This window comes from Varroa destructor, unplaced genomic scaffold (genome assembly GCF_002443255.2).
Source record: "Varroa destructor unplaced genomic scaffold, Vdes_3.0 BEIS01000003.1, whole genome shotgun sequence".
NCBI lineage: Eukaryota > Metazoa > Arthropoda > Arachnida > Mesostigmata > Varroidae > Varroa > Varroa destructor.
Window position 1 is genome coordinate 4,930,261 of NW_019211456.1, and position 18,856 is coordinate 4,949,116.

Below are 18,856 nucleotides of genomic sequence, written 5' to 3' on the forward strand. Positions count from 1 at the left end.
ACAGAAGAGATCGCAAATATTAGAAATGTCATTGTTGTTGAAGGGCTTGCTAAGTAAGCGCACGTATCCAGAAGAGTATTGATCGAAAACGTTGCACCTGCCTTATTTACCTGGGGGGGCGGGCGGGGGGGGGGATAGATACTAGATACAAGAGTGGATAATATCGTAGCTCTTATAAAAGATAGATATCCGTAAAAAAAAACGTAATAGAAATATCTAATAATTTTTCTGTTATGAGATAGTGACTAACTATTGCTCCTGATTTATTACATTTTATATAGAAACCAGCTCTCAATTTTTCTCTCACTCCTTAATTCATCTACTATTTGAGGCTATGTACCGATGGTGTTGTATTATTGGTCGGGTAGAAATGTACGAAGATAATTCAATGTATTTTCGTGAATTTTCGTCTTTGAGTAGCTCGAATTGATGCAACAGGACGCCTTTGAGAGCTCGTAGCCATTGTTCCTTAACCTCCGCTGTTGGTGCCTGGATAGTAAACACCTGCGACCGACCGTGTAGCCATACCTCGAATTTGCGCTTATCACCACGTCCTTTCAAGTTCTCAGTTAGACCTATCTGAGATGTCTGAAACGATATAAAATAAAGAAATTGAATACAGTAAGGCTCAATGAGGACCCTGTTCAGGCTTCCGGGAATATATTTTAAATAGTAAATTATGTATGGGACGTAATTGCAATTCGAGAAGTCATCACTTCTATTACACAAAATATGCTTTTCCTTGGAGTAAATATCTTATGACCGTATGAGGCGTCTACCCGAACCGGCAAAATTTTCGTGTGAAAAAAAGAAAAAATGTACACAACGTTTTGATAGGAATGACATCATTTTGGATAGGGAAACGGTATTGCTCAGACAGTTTCAGATTTAGGATAATCCTCCCCTGTAAACTAAACAAAAAACATACCTTGAGAGCGTTTTTAAATGCATAGGATAGGTTCTCATCTCGTCCTTGCCTCTTGGTGAAAAGAACCAACTGCTCGTAGAGAAAAATGTACCTTCGCGAAGGTTTAAATCTCAAATCTTTCACTGACCGTTCTCTCTTTTTTTCTTCCATCCAGACATTGAATGGCCCTTGTAATAACAACTTCCCATAATCAGACAAGGAGCCCTGAAAGCGAACGTCAGCAACAGGGACGAACATTGGTCAAATGGCGTTATCTAGTTAAACAGTATTTCCATAGGTTAGATTTAGAAGACCAAGCAAACGTCGTTCAATCGTTGTTTTAGCTATCAACTATTCATAATCAACTATACAATATGTACTATACGTACATGAAAGCCTGTGATAGAAACTTGATGCATAGAGTCGTTCACGTGTCGAAGCACGTCGAGCATCGTGTCTACGGCTTGTTGCAGCTGTTGTGTACTCGCGGACGCGTGCTGAAGACCCGGCAACACGGGGATTGAAGCTGCAGGGTTAGACTCCGAATCTCGTAGTGAAGCGTCGTCTCCATGAGCAACTCGTAGTGTCGCGTATTTAAGTAGATCCTTGAGCAATAACTGGTATTTAGTTATACGCTGTACCGGTTTCAACAGATACGCATCAAGGGGTAACTTGTGCTGAAGTCTTCGTTGGCACTCCTGAAAAGGTGCAAATCATAATCATCATATGACAACATATATGGTGACAATAGCAGGATAAATCTGACAATCAGCTTGAAATTCCATCATCTCTCAAACCGCATTTATCAAAATGTTCATAACATAAATCAGAGGAGATTAAGGACAAGGTACTAGCGATTTACGTACTCGTATATATATAAAAGCTATACTGATTGTGGATGCCTACCTTGAAGAAGGCATCGTCATTGGCGCATTGCGCTCTAAGCGCTTCGGAGCGGGGCTTATTCATGCAATAGACACTATACAATTGATGAAATTCCTCGCTTCGCTGTACGAAACATTGTCCCACCTGCTCAGGTGTTGTCTGGCACCTGTAATATGAAAGGTTACTCATTGAAATTATTTCTCTATAGGAAGTTCCTAATCAAATTAATGTTGAGAGTAACAAACGTTGCAGAAGTCGGACTCGGCTTTCTTACCAGTCATACTTTCACTGGCCCTGTCGACTTGGGAGTGAGCTGGCAATCGGAAACGACGATGATACAAGTAATATGCAACAAGATAGGCGAACATTGTCAAAGCCGCCCGTCATTCTAGACTTCGAATAGGAGGTTTTGTTGGACCGTCCATATTCTATTTTTTTTTACCTTTTTTGTTGATTGGGTAATTTCCTTTCAAGTTTATTTTTACGGCCTTACGCTCAACTCGGATCGAAAAGTCAACACGTGATTAGAAAACTTCTTCAATATGAAGTTTGTTTCTTTTTGGCAAGACGGCACACCTAATTCTGGCGGACACTCGCGAAAAGTTACGAGGGCTAAATAAATAACATATTTACCTATTGTCCCCGAAATAAACACTGTGGTGTTTCACAGTGAATTTTCTTTGCAACCCTACTATTTTAACATGTATCCCTTGATAATATGACTTGTTGAGATACTTATCACCTAGACAATGGTTGGCCTATGTTTAGTGGTGAATTTGTACTTCAAATACAACAGCGTCTCTTTTTTCCTTTGTACGGAGCATTTTCCAATTATTTAGATTTATCGAATTTTTTCAATAGATATCTTGTTTATGGCTACCCACCTGAGGTTGTGTGTCGTCTCGTGAATTTTATCTCAACCCAGACAAAATTGGCTTAATATTCGTTATTGACTGCTGTAGTTGATTGGTTGTATCTGCCAATTTTAATTGCTGACCACTGAAACGAACTTACCCTTGAAGGTCGCCGAGGAACACATCACGGTGGAAGGCAAGTATGTCTGCCATGTTGCCAAAAAGCACATCTGCACGATTCACAAGCGGTGGAGGAATTAGCGGCTTGAGTTCAGAATTTGACATTTGTTTCTGGTAGCCCTCGACGACTGAATTCAGCTCTGCTACATAACTCTTCTCCGTTTCAATTAGCTCTTGCATGACGTGACTGTAAAAGCGTTTCAACATTAAAGTACAACAGAACAGAACGTTTTTTATAGCAAGAAACGTCTGAAGCATGCTCAAACAGCAGCGAGAAGAAGCAGTATATTTGCATGGAAAATTATATTAGAACCAAGGGAACGATTAAGTCAAAAGTTGTTACGAGGAAGTTGCTCTATATCAGCCCTCTATTCAGTCCAGCAAAAACCTAAGCCTGCAAACCTGAGCGAACGCTAACTAGGCTGATTACGAAACGTATAGCGAAAGACATGAATTAACAATGGTGCTACTTGAAATCATCCTACATATATGTGAAAAGTTGTAAACGTAAGTTTAACTTCAATGACAATATGTGTTCATATGATCGTCTAATTTGATAAGCACACCGATAAAACTGTATATGCGTAAATTCTATAATAATGCATACAACGATGCATAGACATACAGTATTGTTTAATTTCTTTTTTGAACAAATTGATTCTGTTCTGTTTTTGAGGGTGCCTCGTTGAATCAATCGGCATGGAACTTCAAATGGATAAACTAACGAACCCTTGATACTTGATTTTATAGAAAAACCAAATAAGCTGGCATTTGGGCACATTGAACAACCACAGACGTAATACTACGCATGTTAAGAAGAGCCTCAAGCTGCATTTTAGGACGCCACAAATATCACTGATCTAAGAAAATCAAACGCACCATTGAGGTCCATATGGGCTAAGCTAATTTTAAGGCTCTCGTTAGACTGGCATAGATGCTCGACATTAAATCTCACCTATATGAATGCATATTGCTATAGAGTCCTTTGGCAACTCAATTTCATATATTCAAGTAAAGTGTATATTGTAGAACATCGTGAAACGCGTCCCTTGTAACTTCTATGGGGGGCAAAATTTTATTAGTCGTCTATAGGAAACACAGGCACAAGTTGTTAGTTTGGTAGTTACCCCCGTTTATCATCTTTAAGCTTCTCGGTCGGTGAGGTGAGTGAGGCGCATGAAATTTCCAGCGGCAGCTGCACCTCAATCTGAAAAGTCGAATCAATGAACAAGTATCAAGCAAACATTAGCGAATGCCTCTACTGTGTCTTAGTAATTCTAGCTATTACTTCATGACGTAGTACAATATGTCATGAAGTAATAGCTGAATGTGCGCATGTACGAGTTTTGCTAGGAGGCAGTACACATTTGCCCAGGTTACTTTAACAGTTTCCAGTGCCATAATAATCAAAGCCAGGTAACGAAATGACAAGCGAAATGTATAAATTAGTTTTGTAACATAACGTTGAGAACGTTGACAACGATGGCGGTGAAACCTTACCACGATACTGGGTTGAAGTGCATGTGGGTTATTAGATGTGGGTAAGTGGCGTTAGATGGGTTACAGATGAAACTGATTGATGTTATTAACTAATTTAGTAAAGCCAGTTGACCAAGAACTCACCTGCTGTTTTATCATCTGAACACCACATAGACTGATTGACACATACATATAATACAAACAACAGCTAATATCCATATGAGCATAGATGTCAATGTAAAATGAGCAAAACGCAACACAAATAATAAAACTGTCATGTCTTTATTATACAAATACGATTTTTTTTATCATTTATGTCGTATGTAACAAATTTTATGCCATCAAACAATGATCGCCGCTTCATGTTCGTGAAGTTTCAGGGTCTCACAAGTTACTGTAGATCAGCAGGCAGGAAAGTAAGTGACTTCGTGAAGCCACAGTGAAAAATGCTCTATGATCATCTCCAGTAGCAAAGTTTGTTCATCTTACATCGATGGGAACTACGGCAATTATCCTATAATCTAAAATATACCTGCTTTACGTTGAGGTAACTCGCTATGATATACTAGGACTACAAGTTTATTACGCAGAAGGGACCGTGCAGATAAACAAAAAAAGATGATAGGTAGTGACAATGAATGCTTAATAAACGTCTGACAGAATCATTTGTGTATAAATTGTTTATAAATACGAATAAGGACGAAAAATAGCGGAAGTATCGCCAACCAATAAATAAATCATGTATACTAGTAAGTAAGGCGTTAGTAAGTTTGAAATTTTGCAATTTCTATCTATCACTTCAAACGTGGGTTCGTTTTATTAGAGTTGCGTGATCAATAAAGTGGCGACGCTCTTCAGTTTATTGATCCGTGATATACAGAAACATATTAACAACAACACATAACCTCAGTGATTGAAGGCTCAGTTCAACAGAGCCGGGAGGGAAGGGGATCAATGAATTGTTTTTGTCCTCGATCTGTTTTTTGTTAGGTTGAATGTCGCCTTCGAGGCCTCCATGAATCAAGCGAGAGGACAGACAGCGAGAAGGCTCTATGCACCTTGCTTTTGAGAGATGAACGTGTTGACGACGTTGGACTGCCTTGTTCCGAATCCTTCTTTACGTCCTTGCTGCTGCTGTCCTTAGTTGCTGTGTTGCTTGCGATGTCACTACCAGAATATGCTGGCGTTTCGGCGGCAGTAGACTTCGGGGCGGGCCGACTAGCCGCAAGCTTTCGAAAAGAGGCTTGCCTATTGATGCACATCATTCGAACGTCATCTATGCGCTTCAGTACCTGTGTCAGACAGCACCACGAATTTAAAAATGGCACAAGCGAAATAAACAACAATAAAAACAGTGTGTGATTAAACGTACTTCTCTGGGCTTAGCGACTTCACAAGTTTATTAGGCTAGAACGAACAACAAAGATAGAACACGTTACTGATTCACAGAATGTGCTTCACAGAGTACCCAACGGCGTGATACTTAGAGTGGAAAATTGAGAATTATTTGAAATGGGAGCTCGTGCACATGACAGTTGCTTTTGCGTGCTTAACTATCCCATTAACAATGTTGTCCATTAATATCCATCGCATAGTCTATGATAGCTATAAATATCAACATCGTTTTTATAGTTACGACGCGCCCGATATGATTTAAAGTGATTAAGATTGCATAAAACAAGACGTTGAGTAGTCAGGTCAACCTCACAACAGCCTTCAACAGACCCCCCTCTCTACAGAGATGAGCTGCGCTTAGCGCCTAATTTCCTTATCGTCTCTCGAAGCTGCCTTGTTCCCATATCCTTGGGGAAGTGATTGACGTCAACTTTTTACCTCGCTGCCTCTTTAACAATGTCTTTGTGTTTAGTGCTAACCGCCTTCTCCTCTCACTCTTTTTCATACAAGTCTCGTCGGGTCGACCATGCAGGCCTCAACCTCCTCCAACACTTACCGAAGAAGGGTCGCCAGCGTATGTGGAAGTTATCCGTTGCCTCGATGCTAAAGTTTTTCTCGTTAGAAATTATTTCGTTGAAAGCTTTACAATTCGAAATTTCATAACGCGAAACAAGTAACTGGCCGTATATTGATATTATCTTAAATTAAATTATTTAAATATAATAATAAATTAAATTAAATCCGCAAGCTCATGTACCTTGAGGGGTGTCCGATTCGATATTATGCCGGGTATTAACTGATGCGCACTCAATAATAAGATAAACGCAGCCACATTCACATTGTTTAGTATACTTCCAATAGCAGACGTCGATATGAGCCGCAAAATGTTACTATTGTTAATACTTTCAGGCAAAGTACTGTTGATAGATATAATATAGTTTCTGTGTAAGTAACAGTCAAGGTGACTTTTGATCAAGTCACCTTGACTGTTACTTCCGACACAAAACTTGATCGGACGAAAGATATGCACATGTTTGGAATACAGCTTCGTGTATGAATAAGCAAAATGATGTGTCAACATCAGTTGGATAAGCTGAATTGGAAATTGTGCTCATTGTATCTGGTCTGACAATTGAAAAACTGGTGTTTTCAGATACGTAGAGAAATGCGTAGTCGGGCTCTAGCAACAGTTACTAAGAAGCTTTTTGGTGACCCGAGTAGGACGTAAAGATATACGATCCCTGGAGACAATCGTGCTCTCACAGGTGCATTTCCTGCCTCGAGGGATCGTCGCCAAAGTTGAGATTAAGAGCTAGCGCAATCGTAGGAAAGATGGCCGGTTTGCTCCGACTGTACCATACAGAGGAGGAAAGGTAAAAGATTACCGGCTGCTGCTCGCGTGACCGTTCCCGTCAAAACCTTGAAACTTTCCAATTAAAAAAGGCAGACAAATTAGAGGGAATTTTAAGGCTTATCTTACACTTGCCACAACGCAGTAGACTCCGGCTTTGTATCAGCATCGAGTACCCCAAACTAGCTGGCTCGGCTAGCTGAAAAGACCCTTGCTAGGTAAAGTTAGGTTAGTGGACCGAAAGTCCCGACAAGTCTCACGATCGGATAGCCTGCGACACCGGCGTGTGTTTGTCGTACTACCCTCCTTTCTCATTCCGCTACTACTCATTGTTCTCCTGCGGCCCTACCCTTCTTCCATGGTGAAAGCCCCACGTATTGTAGCAGTGACCGTTGGATTAATGACGATTCTTCTGACTGGCAATGCTCCGAATGGATTAAAGTCTGCATGTCTGGCAAACGAACTAATTCCTCTGTTTTGTTCTTGCTTTCTTGGCGCCGGCGACTGCTAAGGACTTCTGGGTCCATCTGATCTTTCTGGGTTGGCTGCTCAAGGCAAGCGATAGTAGATTCAATTAGCTTGATAAGCTCAGTCATTTTCTTCGGCGACTTTGCTTCTTTGCAATGGCAAAATGGAGGATTCTTGGGTAACGTCGTATTCAGCCCATTCAAACAATATGGTGCTTGTATAATCAGAGAAAGTTTTTGCGGGAATCAGAGCCAAGACATGTACACCGTTCGGAAATTTCAGCTTTGATAAAAGCAACAGCACCGGCAGAAACGGCTGTAGTGCCAAAACGAAACCGACTAAAGTAGGGAATCGGAAAACAGGTTAAAAAAAAACACGACGACTCAGTTTCTTGTCAATTTCTTCGCCGTCCATTAATTCCTCTCTCTATGCATTGCGGCCGATGCGCTTTAGCGTCCCCTCCGACTCCTGTATCCGTCCAGAGATCTCCTTTGACAGTTTTTTTCCATCACCTACATAATAATCGCTTGTTTACTTCAATGAAAGCAGCAACCATAATAAGCACAATTGCAAAGTAACTCAAGAATTGAGCAGTGACGGCGCGTGCATTGGGAAACGAAGGCAATCCCGGAATTAGCTAGCGGCCTCCATAGTGCACCGTTTGTGGTGCACTAACAAAATGAAGTAGCTCAGCGTTTACGAAGGTGCTAAGCACATATTGTGAGAGAACCGGGCCTGAAACGAATATCCCGCTGCCCTTCCGAATCGAATATAGAGAAAGTTAGCAGTAGATGGCCCTCAACAGGGGATGCGATGGAAAATTGGTTAGTAAAAAAATGTTTAAAAGCAACTATCCACATCCGTTGTCCTTTGGCTACATGGCATCTATATCTCATTTGCTGTAGTGTCACCGATACCAATAGCCAATTGGAAGAATCGAGTTCCACGTCAAAGGATGGGGACTATACACATAAACAAGTGCCGGCTAGTCTGTAGAATAAACTTCGACAACTTTTCGAAGCTATCAGAACATTAGGACGAGGGGATAAGTTGTTGACTGTAGGCGAAACAAGCTCTCTCTCTTAAACGTAACTGTGCAGTCGTCAACCTGTCGTTCTCGTCATACGCGAAGGCAAAGAAAGTTTCAGCGGAGAATTGCTTTCTGCGCTACTCTGAATACTCTTGCTAAAATCATTCCGAAATTACCGTTTGATCTATTCCTTTTGTACACCTACGGCCGGTCGGTCCGTAACAATAGCGATTCTATATACCTTTATCTACAATACGCAAAAGTGTTCCTTTTTAAACATCTTACAGTTATCATGTTTATTACTTAGAATAACAATTTGGTCGAGGCTCAGTCGAACGATAATATTTCTTACTGACTTATTGTCACTTAACCGAATAACCACTGAGTAACGCGTTGAAGATGTACGAAGTTTTCAATATAAATGTTGCTAAAAGTCATGGTAGTACTAAAAGGTTCAACTGAGATAATATAAAGGGGCAGAAAATGACAACTACCATTTCGGTGAAGAAAAGTTAGGCAAATGATCATTATTAAGATGTTTAATAATGGAACTATAAGACGAATCACCCCCATGCATCCTTGTTTCACTCAGTATGAACAAGATTCACGATCTTTTATCTGTTCCTAAGGGCCATTGGGCTCCCTAACGTCTGTATTCACTTCTCGTACCACGAGTCACATTGAACTTACGCACCGGACTGGCGTATCCGCAACGTCTTACCGTTACTTTTCCTAACGTAACTCTTCTTAAGAGTTACGCGACTTAAACGAGTTAAACTTATGCGACCTGAACTGAAAGCGTATATTTTATTTTGAAGAACCCGAACTCACCACAGTAGTTATCTTTTGGCCACTGATTAGTCATAATCCTGATTCTGTAAAGCTGAAATAGGCCATTCGAGCTATCACGTTATCTAGTTGTGCTACTTTATTCCCTGTAACTCGTCTCCTTGCTTTACCCAGCATCGATACTTTAGAACGCTGACTCCCATGTTCAATATGTTCGCGTTGCTTAACTTCCTTGCTCTTATTGCAATTCGATCCAAAGTTGTCACTCGGTTACCGTTAGCTTATTACTACCTTATGGGCACCCTACAAAGAAATCGAAAGGAGTTCCTTCGACTAAAAAATCCAACTTTAAGTCTAATTAGAGAAACAAAGCTACTTTTAGGTTTGGATATTTCATAAATTTTCCATTGTCATTGAGGGAACTGTGAATATATATATTTTGAATTGTTTCTCACGTTTGAATGGAAGGCTAAAACCAGTGGCCATGATGATCAGTCGAAGAGCTTCATTTTAACATTAGCAGTAGGGTAGTTTGCCCTATGTATGCGATACTGAGCAGACTAATGAATTGCTAGACTAACTAGAAAGTATCGCCCGGGTTGACATTCGACTCAGCTAAGCCTAAGAGGTGTGTCAAAAGAGTTACTAAAGATAGCACGTAGCTGGCCGACAAGATTGTACCAAGAGCACGGAAAGGCCTGCATCGGGCGCCTTGGGTTTGATTCGTTGGGCCCTTGGGAAACACAATTACCGAGGAGCTTCCAAAAGAGATCGTATGTCATAAGCCAAGTATCCCTCTACGGCATAATACGACGCTACAGATCTTGCCACTGCCGCCATACCTTGCATATCTGTAAGGCAGCTGCGTGCAAGCTGTTTGTAGCAGCTGCCTCTTTTTAAGGGCCCTAAGAGAGCGACTGCCATTAGTTGTAAGACCTCAACGGCGATCCGAGTTAACTTTTATCGGTAATTCGCAAACGTGCCACTTTTACTCCGTTTTATAGGCTGCGTCGAGTCTGGGAATAGCGACATCACCGCTAAGTTAGACCCAGCATTGTCGGGTAAACTTCCAACAGATATTTCCCCAAGATACTTCGCCGTATTGCGAAACGCTATCGTGGGTAAGTTCGCTTCGATCGCTTCTCATAACGGCTGGTATTCTGCTGGGATCAACTAAATACGCGAAAGCGAGCGAAAAACTTCAACTGGACAAAGCAACGAATTATGTTTTCTTTTAAAGGCCTTATCTTCTATCCTTGTATAAATATACCTAGCTGATCATGCCTCATGTTGAAATTACCTGTTGTAGCCGCGAGCTGTTTTGCGCGTCTCTTGGCAAATCCACGCATTAAGAAAATCTTATTTCCCTTAATGGAAGGAGGGATACCTAAACCAGGGTCCCGAGTACATATTTGATTTTATAAATATATCAATAGTGCCTATGAAGGTGACTCAACGATACCCTAGTCACTTACCAGAATAGTCTAGAGAATAAAAACCAAGTACGCAAAAAATAAATGATCTTTATAAGTCGATTGTCTATGGATTGACAATTAAGTAAAGACAAAGTCCTTTAAAATAAATGTTTAGTATGTTCATCCAACTTGGAGTGAACATGAATTAAATAGTAACCTATGATGTCGGAATAGATACGACTAATTTTAGATTTTTAATTTACTGTCAACAAACGATCGCATTATAATTTGTCATAAAAAATAATTTGGAAAATTAGTAAGAAATTAATAATAAGAAAAATTATCGTTTTGTTTACCGATTTATTTAGGGATATGCTCTGTTCAGAAAAACCTCTTGACATATTAGTATTTTTTTTTTTCTAATTAATAAACATTTTCCCTACTGACTGGCATTTTTCCAGGGGCTTCTTTCTTCAAAATGGGAAGGGCGCGATACGAGCAATTTGGAGAGGCGGATCAGGAGAATATGGAGATATGAGGATTGTCTTCACCATTACCTTCCCTGCTACTATTCGCATTTTTAATGGAAGATCGAAGTGTCGATCACAAATCGTTTCACAGGTTTCTAGCATTTTAAACGTTACCTCTACACAATCAGGGGGATGGCGTAAATCATCCTTTGCTTTTATTAACGAGCCAAGTGGAGCGCCCTAGCTTTTTTCAATTAATGCAAAGAAAACGGAGAAGTAGTACCGACTAGTGCCTATTCTTATGAAGATATGACTATTTCTAGGTCACGTGAACCTTTGATAGGCTTTGTGCTGATTTGGATCTTTGCAAACACAAGTTGCTTGAAGAAAAATAGAATCGATCTATATCATCTAAGCTGCTCGAGAGAATACAATTCAGTTACTCTTTTCAGCAGAAAGTCCACGCAGTGCTATACTTGCAATATCGTAAAAATTACCATCGGTTTTAGCGTGGCTGTACATCATGCCGAAGTTCTGCATGTCAGCTATTATCTAAAGCATGAAAGCAACAACTTTGCAGTTTTTGGGTCTGTACATACAAAGGTCAACAAAGTCATAAAGTTGAAAATTAAAATCAAATGAACTTGGCATAATTCACTTTGGCTATGTATCAGCTTTTACACCACTGTAGTCTCATCCTGTTACAAAATTTCTTCTTCTTCCCAAGCCTACTCTGACCCACTACGCAATTTTATCTATTAAAATTAGCAATTCAAATCATTATCCGGCCCACATGTAGATGAGAGCCAGCACTTAAAAACCTTCTATGTATTTCTCCTGACTAATTCAGGATTAAAATAACGTTTCGATCGTTTGCCGCCATCAAGCATTGCTTCAAATGACTGGCGTCTTCAATAGCAAAACCAATTGTTTATATGCTCGGATTCGAACATAGACTAGACGTATGGTAAGTTTAATATTCAAACGTGTCCTCGAATTCAAACCAAAAAATTCTGGCGAATTTACGATAGACTGTGAGCACTCGCTCACCCTGGCAAGTACCAGTCATTCTGATAAAACAGCCACTAGAATGATAGGGAAGAATAAACGAATTTTTGGAAAAGATACATTGTATCGTAAACAGAAGCACTTATAGAAATCACAGAGCAGGGCCCGTTGACTTGATCCTCTTAGTGTCGGATCATTTGTATATTGAAATTCATCCCTTCATTTGCGCACGCCTGTAGATTTTTTCCTAGTCAGCCCAAAAGATGATCATGGTGCTTATAAGCATCTGCTGTTACCTCTGTTGGCATCCTTGCATCAACTAGTATAGGCATCGAGGGATTCAACAGCTGTATCGTTAATAATGTATCCCCAGGGAAACGTATGACATGTGAGCGATCAATACCTGTTATCCCTGCGAAGGCGCCAACACAAGTAAAAGGCTCGGTAAGACTGCGGTCATGTATGTCATCAAGATGTATCAACTGCGACGCCATTTCAAACTTGAGACGACTATATCACCGAGACCCACGCATTGCATAGCCAAGTCGGCCATATATGGACGTGCGCTCTCTAGCAGCCATAACTGCCTATGAGTAATGACAAATCAATCTATTATAATTCAACTTACATCTGTGAATAAAGCCGGCTTAGCAAGACTTTTTAATTAGGACTGGATAAAGTCTAATTCATGTAGGCCGAGCGTGAGGCTCAAGTTGGACTCAGTTATGTCAAGGCCATAACCGACTAATTCTTAATTGCTCTCTCTTATGTTCCCGAAATTTACAATATTTGAACCCTGAACGAGAATAATTGACTTTGAACTCATTTCATAATTTTAAACATAAACAAAAAGTCCTACAACTAAACCAATCGAGTCTTATACAAGATGTAACAATACAACTGAAATCTATGGGTCCGGTGCGAATCCAGGCGCAGACATGGTTCTTTACCACCATTCGTTATTAAGATTGAAGTAGTGATTGAAAACATAACATCGCGCAGTGTCAGATGTAATTTATAACTTTAATAATCTAGATTAGGTAGTAAGACAAATAACTGAACGAAGACTAACCTGTTGCAAGAGTGGCCGAGTTTCGTTGTTGATAAAATCTTCGAAGTACTCGTCATCTTCACCCATTTGAAACTCTTTCACTGTTTCCAGATAGCGATTTAGATCTTCAAGTGCTTTTTTTGCGAAATCGGGCGAACTGCACTTGTCAATGTGGAGACCAGCCAGTAACTCGATTCCCTCGGTACACCATCTGATGAGAACCGCCGGTTAGAATAAGTTTCAAAGACACCGTATCTTCTATTATGGCATGGAACACTCGGCAGCTCAGTCGGTTTTATTCAGAAAAACAATTACTAACGTTGGGTAACGAGAAGTACGTAAATCTGTACGTTTTTAATTGGTTAGGTAAATATAGCAGCCTTGGGCGATGTTTATTATCTCTGCTGCTGTTGCGCTCTATTGCACCTAACCCGATCTCGAGGCGACTGCTTCCAGGCTGCTCCCTATACTTCGTATGTTTGTAACCTGTGTTTTTCCGTATCGGTATTACTGATTCGAACGGAGCTAGGGCCAAGACAAAAGGGAAAAACCGAAATGGAGTAAGAATGCTTCTGAAGGCAATGTTGAGATGCCAAATTACAAGTCTAATGCAGCCCAAAGGGAGCTATAACGATTTCTAGACTGGGCCCGTGTTAGAGAGCAAGACGATCGGGACTGCTAGGCAAAACGTCAACGCTTTAAACACCAAAAAGGACACACAGCCAGGCCAGCACACAGGCACTCAATAACACCGGGTGCCTATGAACAGTTCTTTGTCTCCTTGAAAAGAACTGGACTTTATGCCGTCTATCAGGCTATCGGGAACCATATTCACACAAGTCACCTCCCACTGTAGCTGTTAAAACTGCTAACGAATGTATGTTACCGGTAGATAGATCTTTACATCGCACAGAAAGACCTTTAGGATGAGGTTTTTCACGAATGTCTGATGCATTATTAGCTTGCAGGCGCACTCGGATACAATCATTGGCTAGTAATGGCCACCGTCTGCAGTCGATGGGATAATTCGTTGCGGATCGATCAGCTGTTGCTTCTGTAGTACAACTACTGCGACTTATTACCCCTTTGCCCTGAAATTTATCTATTTACCTAGCCTAACATTACTTGTTTCGACCATTACAACAGGTCGCGATCTTGATATCATTGTTAATCATTCTATATTCAAGCTACTTCAGGGATAGGGTAGACTCTTGCCGATTTGTATCTCACCTATTGGCTCTTTCGATTCTTTCCTGAAGGTTTCTGTATCTGACAAGTTTTTCTCTTCGACGTTGATAGCTGTCTTTAAACTCGAGGCATAACCGCTTCAGCTCGACGCATTTCGGCTCGATCGAGTCCATTGCGTAATGGCCGCCTTCCAACAGTCGAGAACCGATCCGCTGAAGGTGGTCTGCCTTTTCCAGGTCGTCCTGCAAATAATCAGCCAATGGCAATGATTAACAGCAACGTGTATATGTCTCAAAGACGATGTGTTTTTAAATAATACTGGTCAGGAGAAGTACGTTTTGATTTCTGGACAAGCGGTAGGTCTTTGCTCCCATTGCATGGCTATAGGATAAAATATAGCTATTCACCTCGGCTATCTTATGGAAGTGTTCAAGCTCCGAAAGTAGTGTGTCAACCCTCGTGACGCAATCCCCAAGCTCGACCATATCGCGGACGTCGCGGATATTGGCAGCCATGTTCATGTGTACCTCTTTGAATTGCGTTTCAAATCGCCGCAGCTGGAGGCACTGATTTAATCTGAAACGCAGGATTTTATAATGAGAATCACTCAAATCAATCAAACTTAATCGCTCGTGGACCACTGATATCTTGGTAATGTCGGCAATACAAAATCGAGTCATTAGTTCATGTGTCAGTAAATCAAATACGCTAACTAGACGATTGAAGAACTTTGATTCAGAGGAAATAATGTTCCGTTAAACATCTTCCTATATCTTAAGTGTAAATATGAAGATTACGCTATTAATGAGCTATGTCGGCTGCTGACACTAACCGTTCCTTGTGCAGGAGCCAAAATGAGTCAAGGTCCCTTTCATGTTGGGCGATTTCGGCCATCATTTGACGAACTATGTTCTCGTTACCATTGAGCCTACGCTGGCGCTGTTGTCGCTGGCGGGCGTCTTCGATGTCCAACGCATTGTACGGAATCACCTCGGGAGGCTGAACTCTTACTTTTGCTAGAAGATCCTTGCCTCGTTGCGCCGCCGATAGTAAAGAATCCTTCAGGCATTGGTACTCCCCTGTAAAAGTTATTTTTTTCACAAGAGATATTATTCAAGACACGGAAGTAACTGCTCAGGTTTTTTATCTGATAACGGGTTATCTGGTTCTCGTGCTAAATATCTTACCACTTCACTGGATCATTCCCATGAAATGTCTGCTCCGTGAAGTTTTATACAAGCTATAGGAATGAAATTGCAAAAAAGGAACGTATGTCGTATTCTACACGACTGAATTGGCCTTATCGTACTTTTTTGAACACGTAAACTGAAGCAGCGAACTACAACCTGTACTGCCATAATACCTATATGCTATACTTTCATCACTAAGGACTAGCCTTATTCGAGTCCTAAGGGTTCGCGGTGATCTCAGTGTCAATAATAAGTACCATACTTTTTATGCTATGCGTATCGAAATGAATAATAAAATACCTATGAGAATATATTTTTAGCTAGTGAATCTGCAGAATGTTAGGTACTGCATACCGCCCTGATCCTGGAGTAAATTATACGTTGTGTCGGCATCGTTTGGAAGTTCTGTCTCCTGGAACTGACGTGACACTTCCCGGATCGAGGCGGTGAGTTCTGCCAGGAACATTGAGTACTTCTCTACAGCCTACGAAGTTCACAGTAGAGAAAAATAAAAAAGGCTAACCAAAATTTCAGAACTTCAAGAAATCTATATATATGGCTGGAACTTTGTATTTAGATGTAGTAAAACATTGTTTGCCTAGCAAATAGCCATCGAAAAGGGGAGTAAAAGCTTGTCCTATCATCATGACAAATCGCTTTCTATTTACTTCTTCCAGACTTGTAAGCTATCCGTCCTATGGTTGTGCCATGGCAAGAATTGACAGAAGACTAATCCGACCTATACCCACCATTTTGCTTTGTTGCTTACTTTCCTAAGTTCACATGAGCTTCGTACTTTATGCATCCTCCCTGCTCAAATTCGCATCTATGACCGTACCCACTTCTGTGCGCGTCCTGTCATACTTGTTTCGATTAATATTTCAGTTAATCCTTCCCTTAGCCCTTCTTCTTTTAGCCCGGGTTCTATGTTCTCGCCCTAGCTAGTGGCGTTTTGCTGGGCATGGTTATCAGTTACCTTTTTCTTTCGGATACACGTCTCCATCACCTGCTTACTCAAAGCCCATATTGCTTCCGAGCTGCCCGTCCATACTGCAGAGAACTAGGTGATAGGTTGGCAGAACATATTAAAGCCTTTGCCTTCACTAGATCCGACTTTCGTTTTCCATCTGCTTGTTACGACGCCTGGTCGATATTGAGCGGGCATCGCTGCCTCGACTTAGGTATCTGCTACTATACAGGTCGCGTCATGGTGTATTCATAGCTACTGGCGGTACGCTTAGCCCACCTGCCGTGGCATTTCGTACTGCAAACGAGGCAATTTTTGGTCTCGTAGCGTCGCATATGTCTGTATGCAAGCAACGCGGTTAGGGCACGGGTGGCGTCGTTGCGACCATTAAGATTTACTACCACTATAAGCCTACAGTGGTCTAGCGATACGCAGCAATCGAAGTAGAAAAACAAGGAATATGACAGTGTCCATTAGTAGCCACGATGCTAAAATACTGAAACTCTTTTTTAACTTGACTGAAACTTCTGACGTACCCGCCTCACCGTACCTTCTGCTATGCCATTATGTTATTTTTGGGCGAACGTTTTAGCTTAGCAGGTACACACATCGTTCTTTGTTATCAAAAAAACTAGTCAAGTAAAGAAAAAGGATATATATATTCGTTTTCTTTATATATTATTATATTATATTCTTTATATCATTCTGTCAAGAAGTTATTGACCGTTTCTTGAGGCAAAATCAAAACATAGCTTTAGTATATCTGTTACAATGTTAATATTACTAAATAAAATATTCACCATTTGGATCGATGACTTTCTGCCAATTTTATGGCAAGAATATAACGCCACTACCTGTGGAGCTCATGATGTTTCTAAGAGGAAAATTGTGACAAATGATTTCAGCATCCCTGCATGAATTCTAAGAACTACTGGATGAATGGATGGATCAACACCTCTTCTGTTTCCTAGTTCTGGTCAATTTCTATTCATTGGCTTACGGTAGGCTCGTTAGTTGTTGACAGTAGCGGCCCGGATCAACTGTGCTAACATGTAGCCTAATCTACTCTTACCGAACCATCTTCTTTGGTGTCAATATGGGCTCTGCCATAAATTGTAGAGCACAAATTCTACTTATTTGTTAGGTACTTTCTATTATTCAGCACCCGTGATTCACCGCGTTAGAAATGGCTCGATACCCTTACGTTTTTGTCGAATTCAGCGGACGGACGGACGTACGTACGGTTGAGGGAATTCGTCTGCGTTGATTCGTGTCGTCCCCAAATATCGAGCTTCGCCTTCTAGCGAAAATGGCTTGTTTCCATCCCTTGAAACTGTCCAATAATATATGTCTAGTTCTTTGGTAAAATCATGGCTGCTAATGGGTCGGTCTTGCTTAATTTCAACAATGTCTTGTTGCAGCATGTTTCACATCGAAAATTCCGATGCGAAAGCAATCTTTTCCCGATAATACGTCTCGAGCATGTACGTCACAAATTGTTATATCTTTTTAACGTTTGTCTTTTTAACGTTTAACGTAAGTGTTTGTTTTCTTTGTAACATAACTGTGAAATGAGTCGATTTTGGCTCTCATGCATTTACCAGTCAACCCGCCGCAGGCTTTCACAGTGACAATACGTTTTGATTCTAGGGTCCTTCTTTTTACCCTCATCATTCCTAGAAGAATTGTTTTGTAGAACCAGGTTCTGCGATAGCCAAAGCTCTCTTTTAGCGTTCTATGATAGGTGATGACAACGTTATTCACTGACAGCTTGATTTCCTTATAAATTTAGGTTACAAAGAATCGCTTTTCCTAGTTGAGCCTGTTAGTTAACAGCAATACGCGACCAGATTCGGTTAGATGGAAGCCATGAATTCAAACGCTAAACAAGCCTACTGTCCTAGCAGTCCTCTTTTAGGCTGTACTTTAACAATTGTACCCGGTGTCCTGTTAGTTTTTTGAAATAGCTACGTAGCATTATTGTGTTGTTTTCCATGGACTCAAGATGGTTTTATAGATTGACCATACGTTCCCTATGCAGCTAAGTTCTGCTGAGCACATAGTGATCCGCCCAAGCAAAAAATCGCCACCATGCGATCATGTACGGCTGTTCGCATACATAATGATATACGACAAAGGATTGAATTATACTTCGCAACACCTCAATGTTAGTGTGTCCGGGTAGAGATTAGTTTTCTAAAGATGCATGTTTTAAAACGAAGATATTTC

The 18,856-nt window shown here is 40.8% G+C and overlaps 1 protein-coding gene and 1 long non-coding RNA gene across 11 annotated transcripts in view; one reads left to right on the plus strand and one right to left on the minus strand.

Annotated features, from left to right (window-relative positions):
• Window positions 1-12,830, plus strand: part of LOC111247694 (uncharacterized) — a 31,707-nt gene extending 18,877 nt beyond the window's left edge. Inside the window, exons 2-3 of the long non-coding RNA XR_002672220.2 lie at window positions 11,215-11,374; window positions 12,605-12,830. This is a non-coding gene — a long non-coding RNA (uncharacterized LOC111247694). The remainder of the gene's footprint in view (window positions 1-11,214; window positions 11,375-12,604) is intronic.
• Window positions 1-18,856, minus strand: part of LOC111247688 (guanine nucleotide exchange factor DBS-like) — a 185,127-nt gene that overhangs the window by 7,635 nt on the left and 158,636 nt on the right. For all 10 annotated transcript variants that reach the window (XM_022798948.2, XM_086985413.1, XM_086985414.1 and 7 more), the window contains 12 exons: window positions 16,015-16,144; window positions 15,303-15,549; window positions 14,878-15,046; window positions 14,513-14,712; window positions 13,304-13,493; window positions 5,364-5,597; window positions 3,954-4,033; window positions 2,807-3,013; window positions 1,814-1,958; window positions 1,297-1,605; window positions 929-1,132; window positions 341-588 (listed from right to left, as the gene is read on the minus strand). In XM_022798948.2, the coding sequence (XP_022654683.1) occupies window positions 341-588; window positions 929-1,132; window positions 1,297-1,605; window positions 1,814-1,958; window positions 2,807-3,013; window positions 3,954-4,033; window positions 5,364-5,597; window positions 13,304-13,493; window positions 14,513-14,712; window positions 14,878-15,046; window positions 15,303-15,549; window positions 16,015-16,144 (2,363 nt within the window). The remainder of the gene's footprint in view (window positions 1-340; window positions 589-928; window positions 1,133-1,296; window positions 1,606-1,813; window positions 1,959-2,806; window positions 3,014-3,953; window positions 4,034-5,363; window positions 5,598-13,303; window positions 13,494-14,512; window positions 14,713-14,877; window positions 15,047-15,302; window positions 15,550-16,014; window positions 16,145-18,856) is intronic.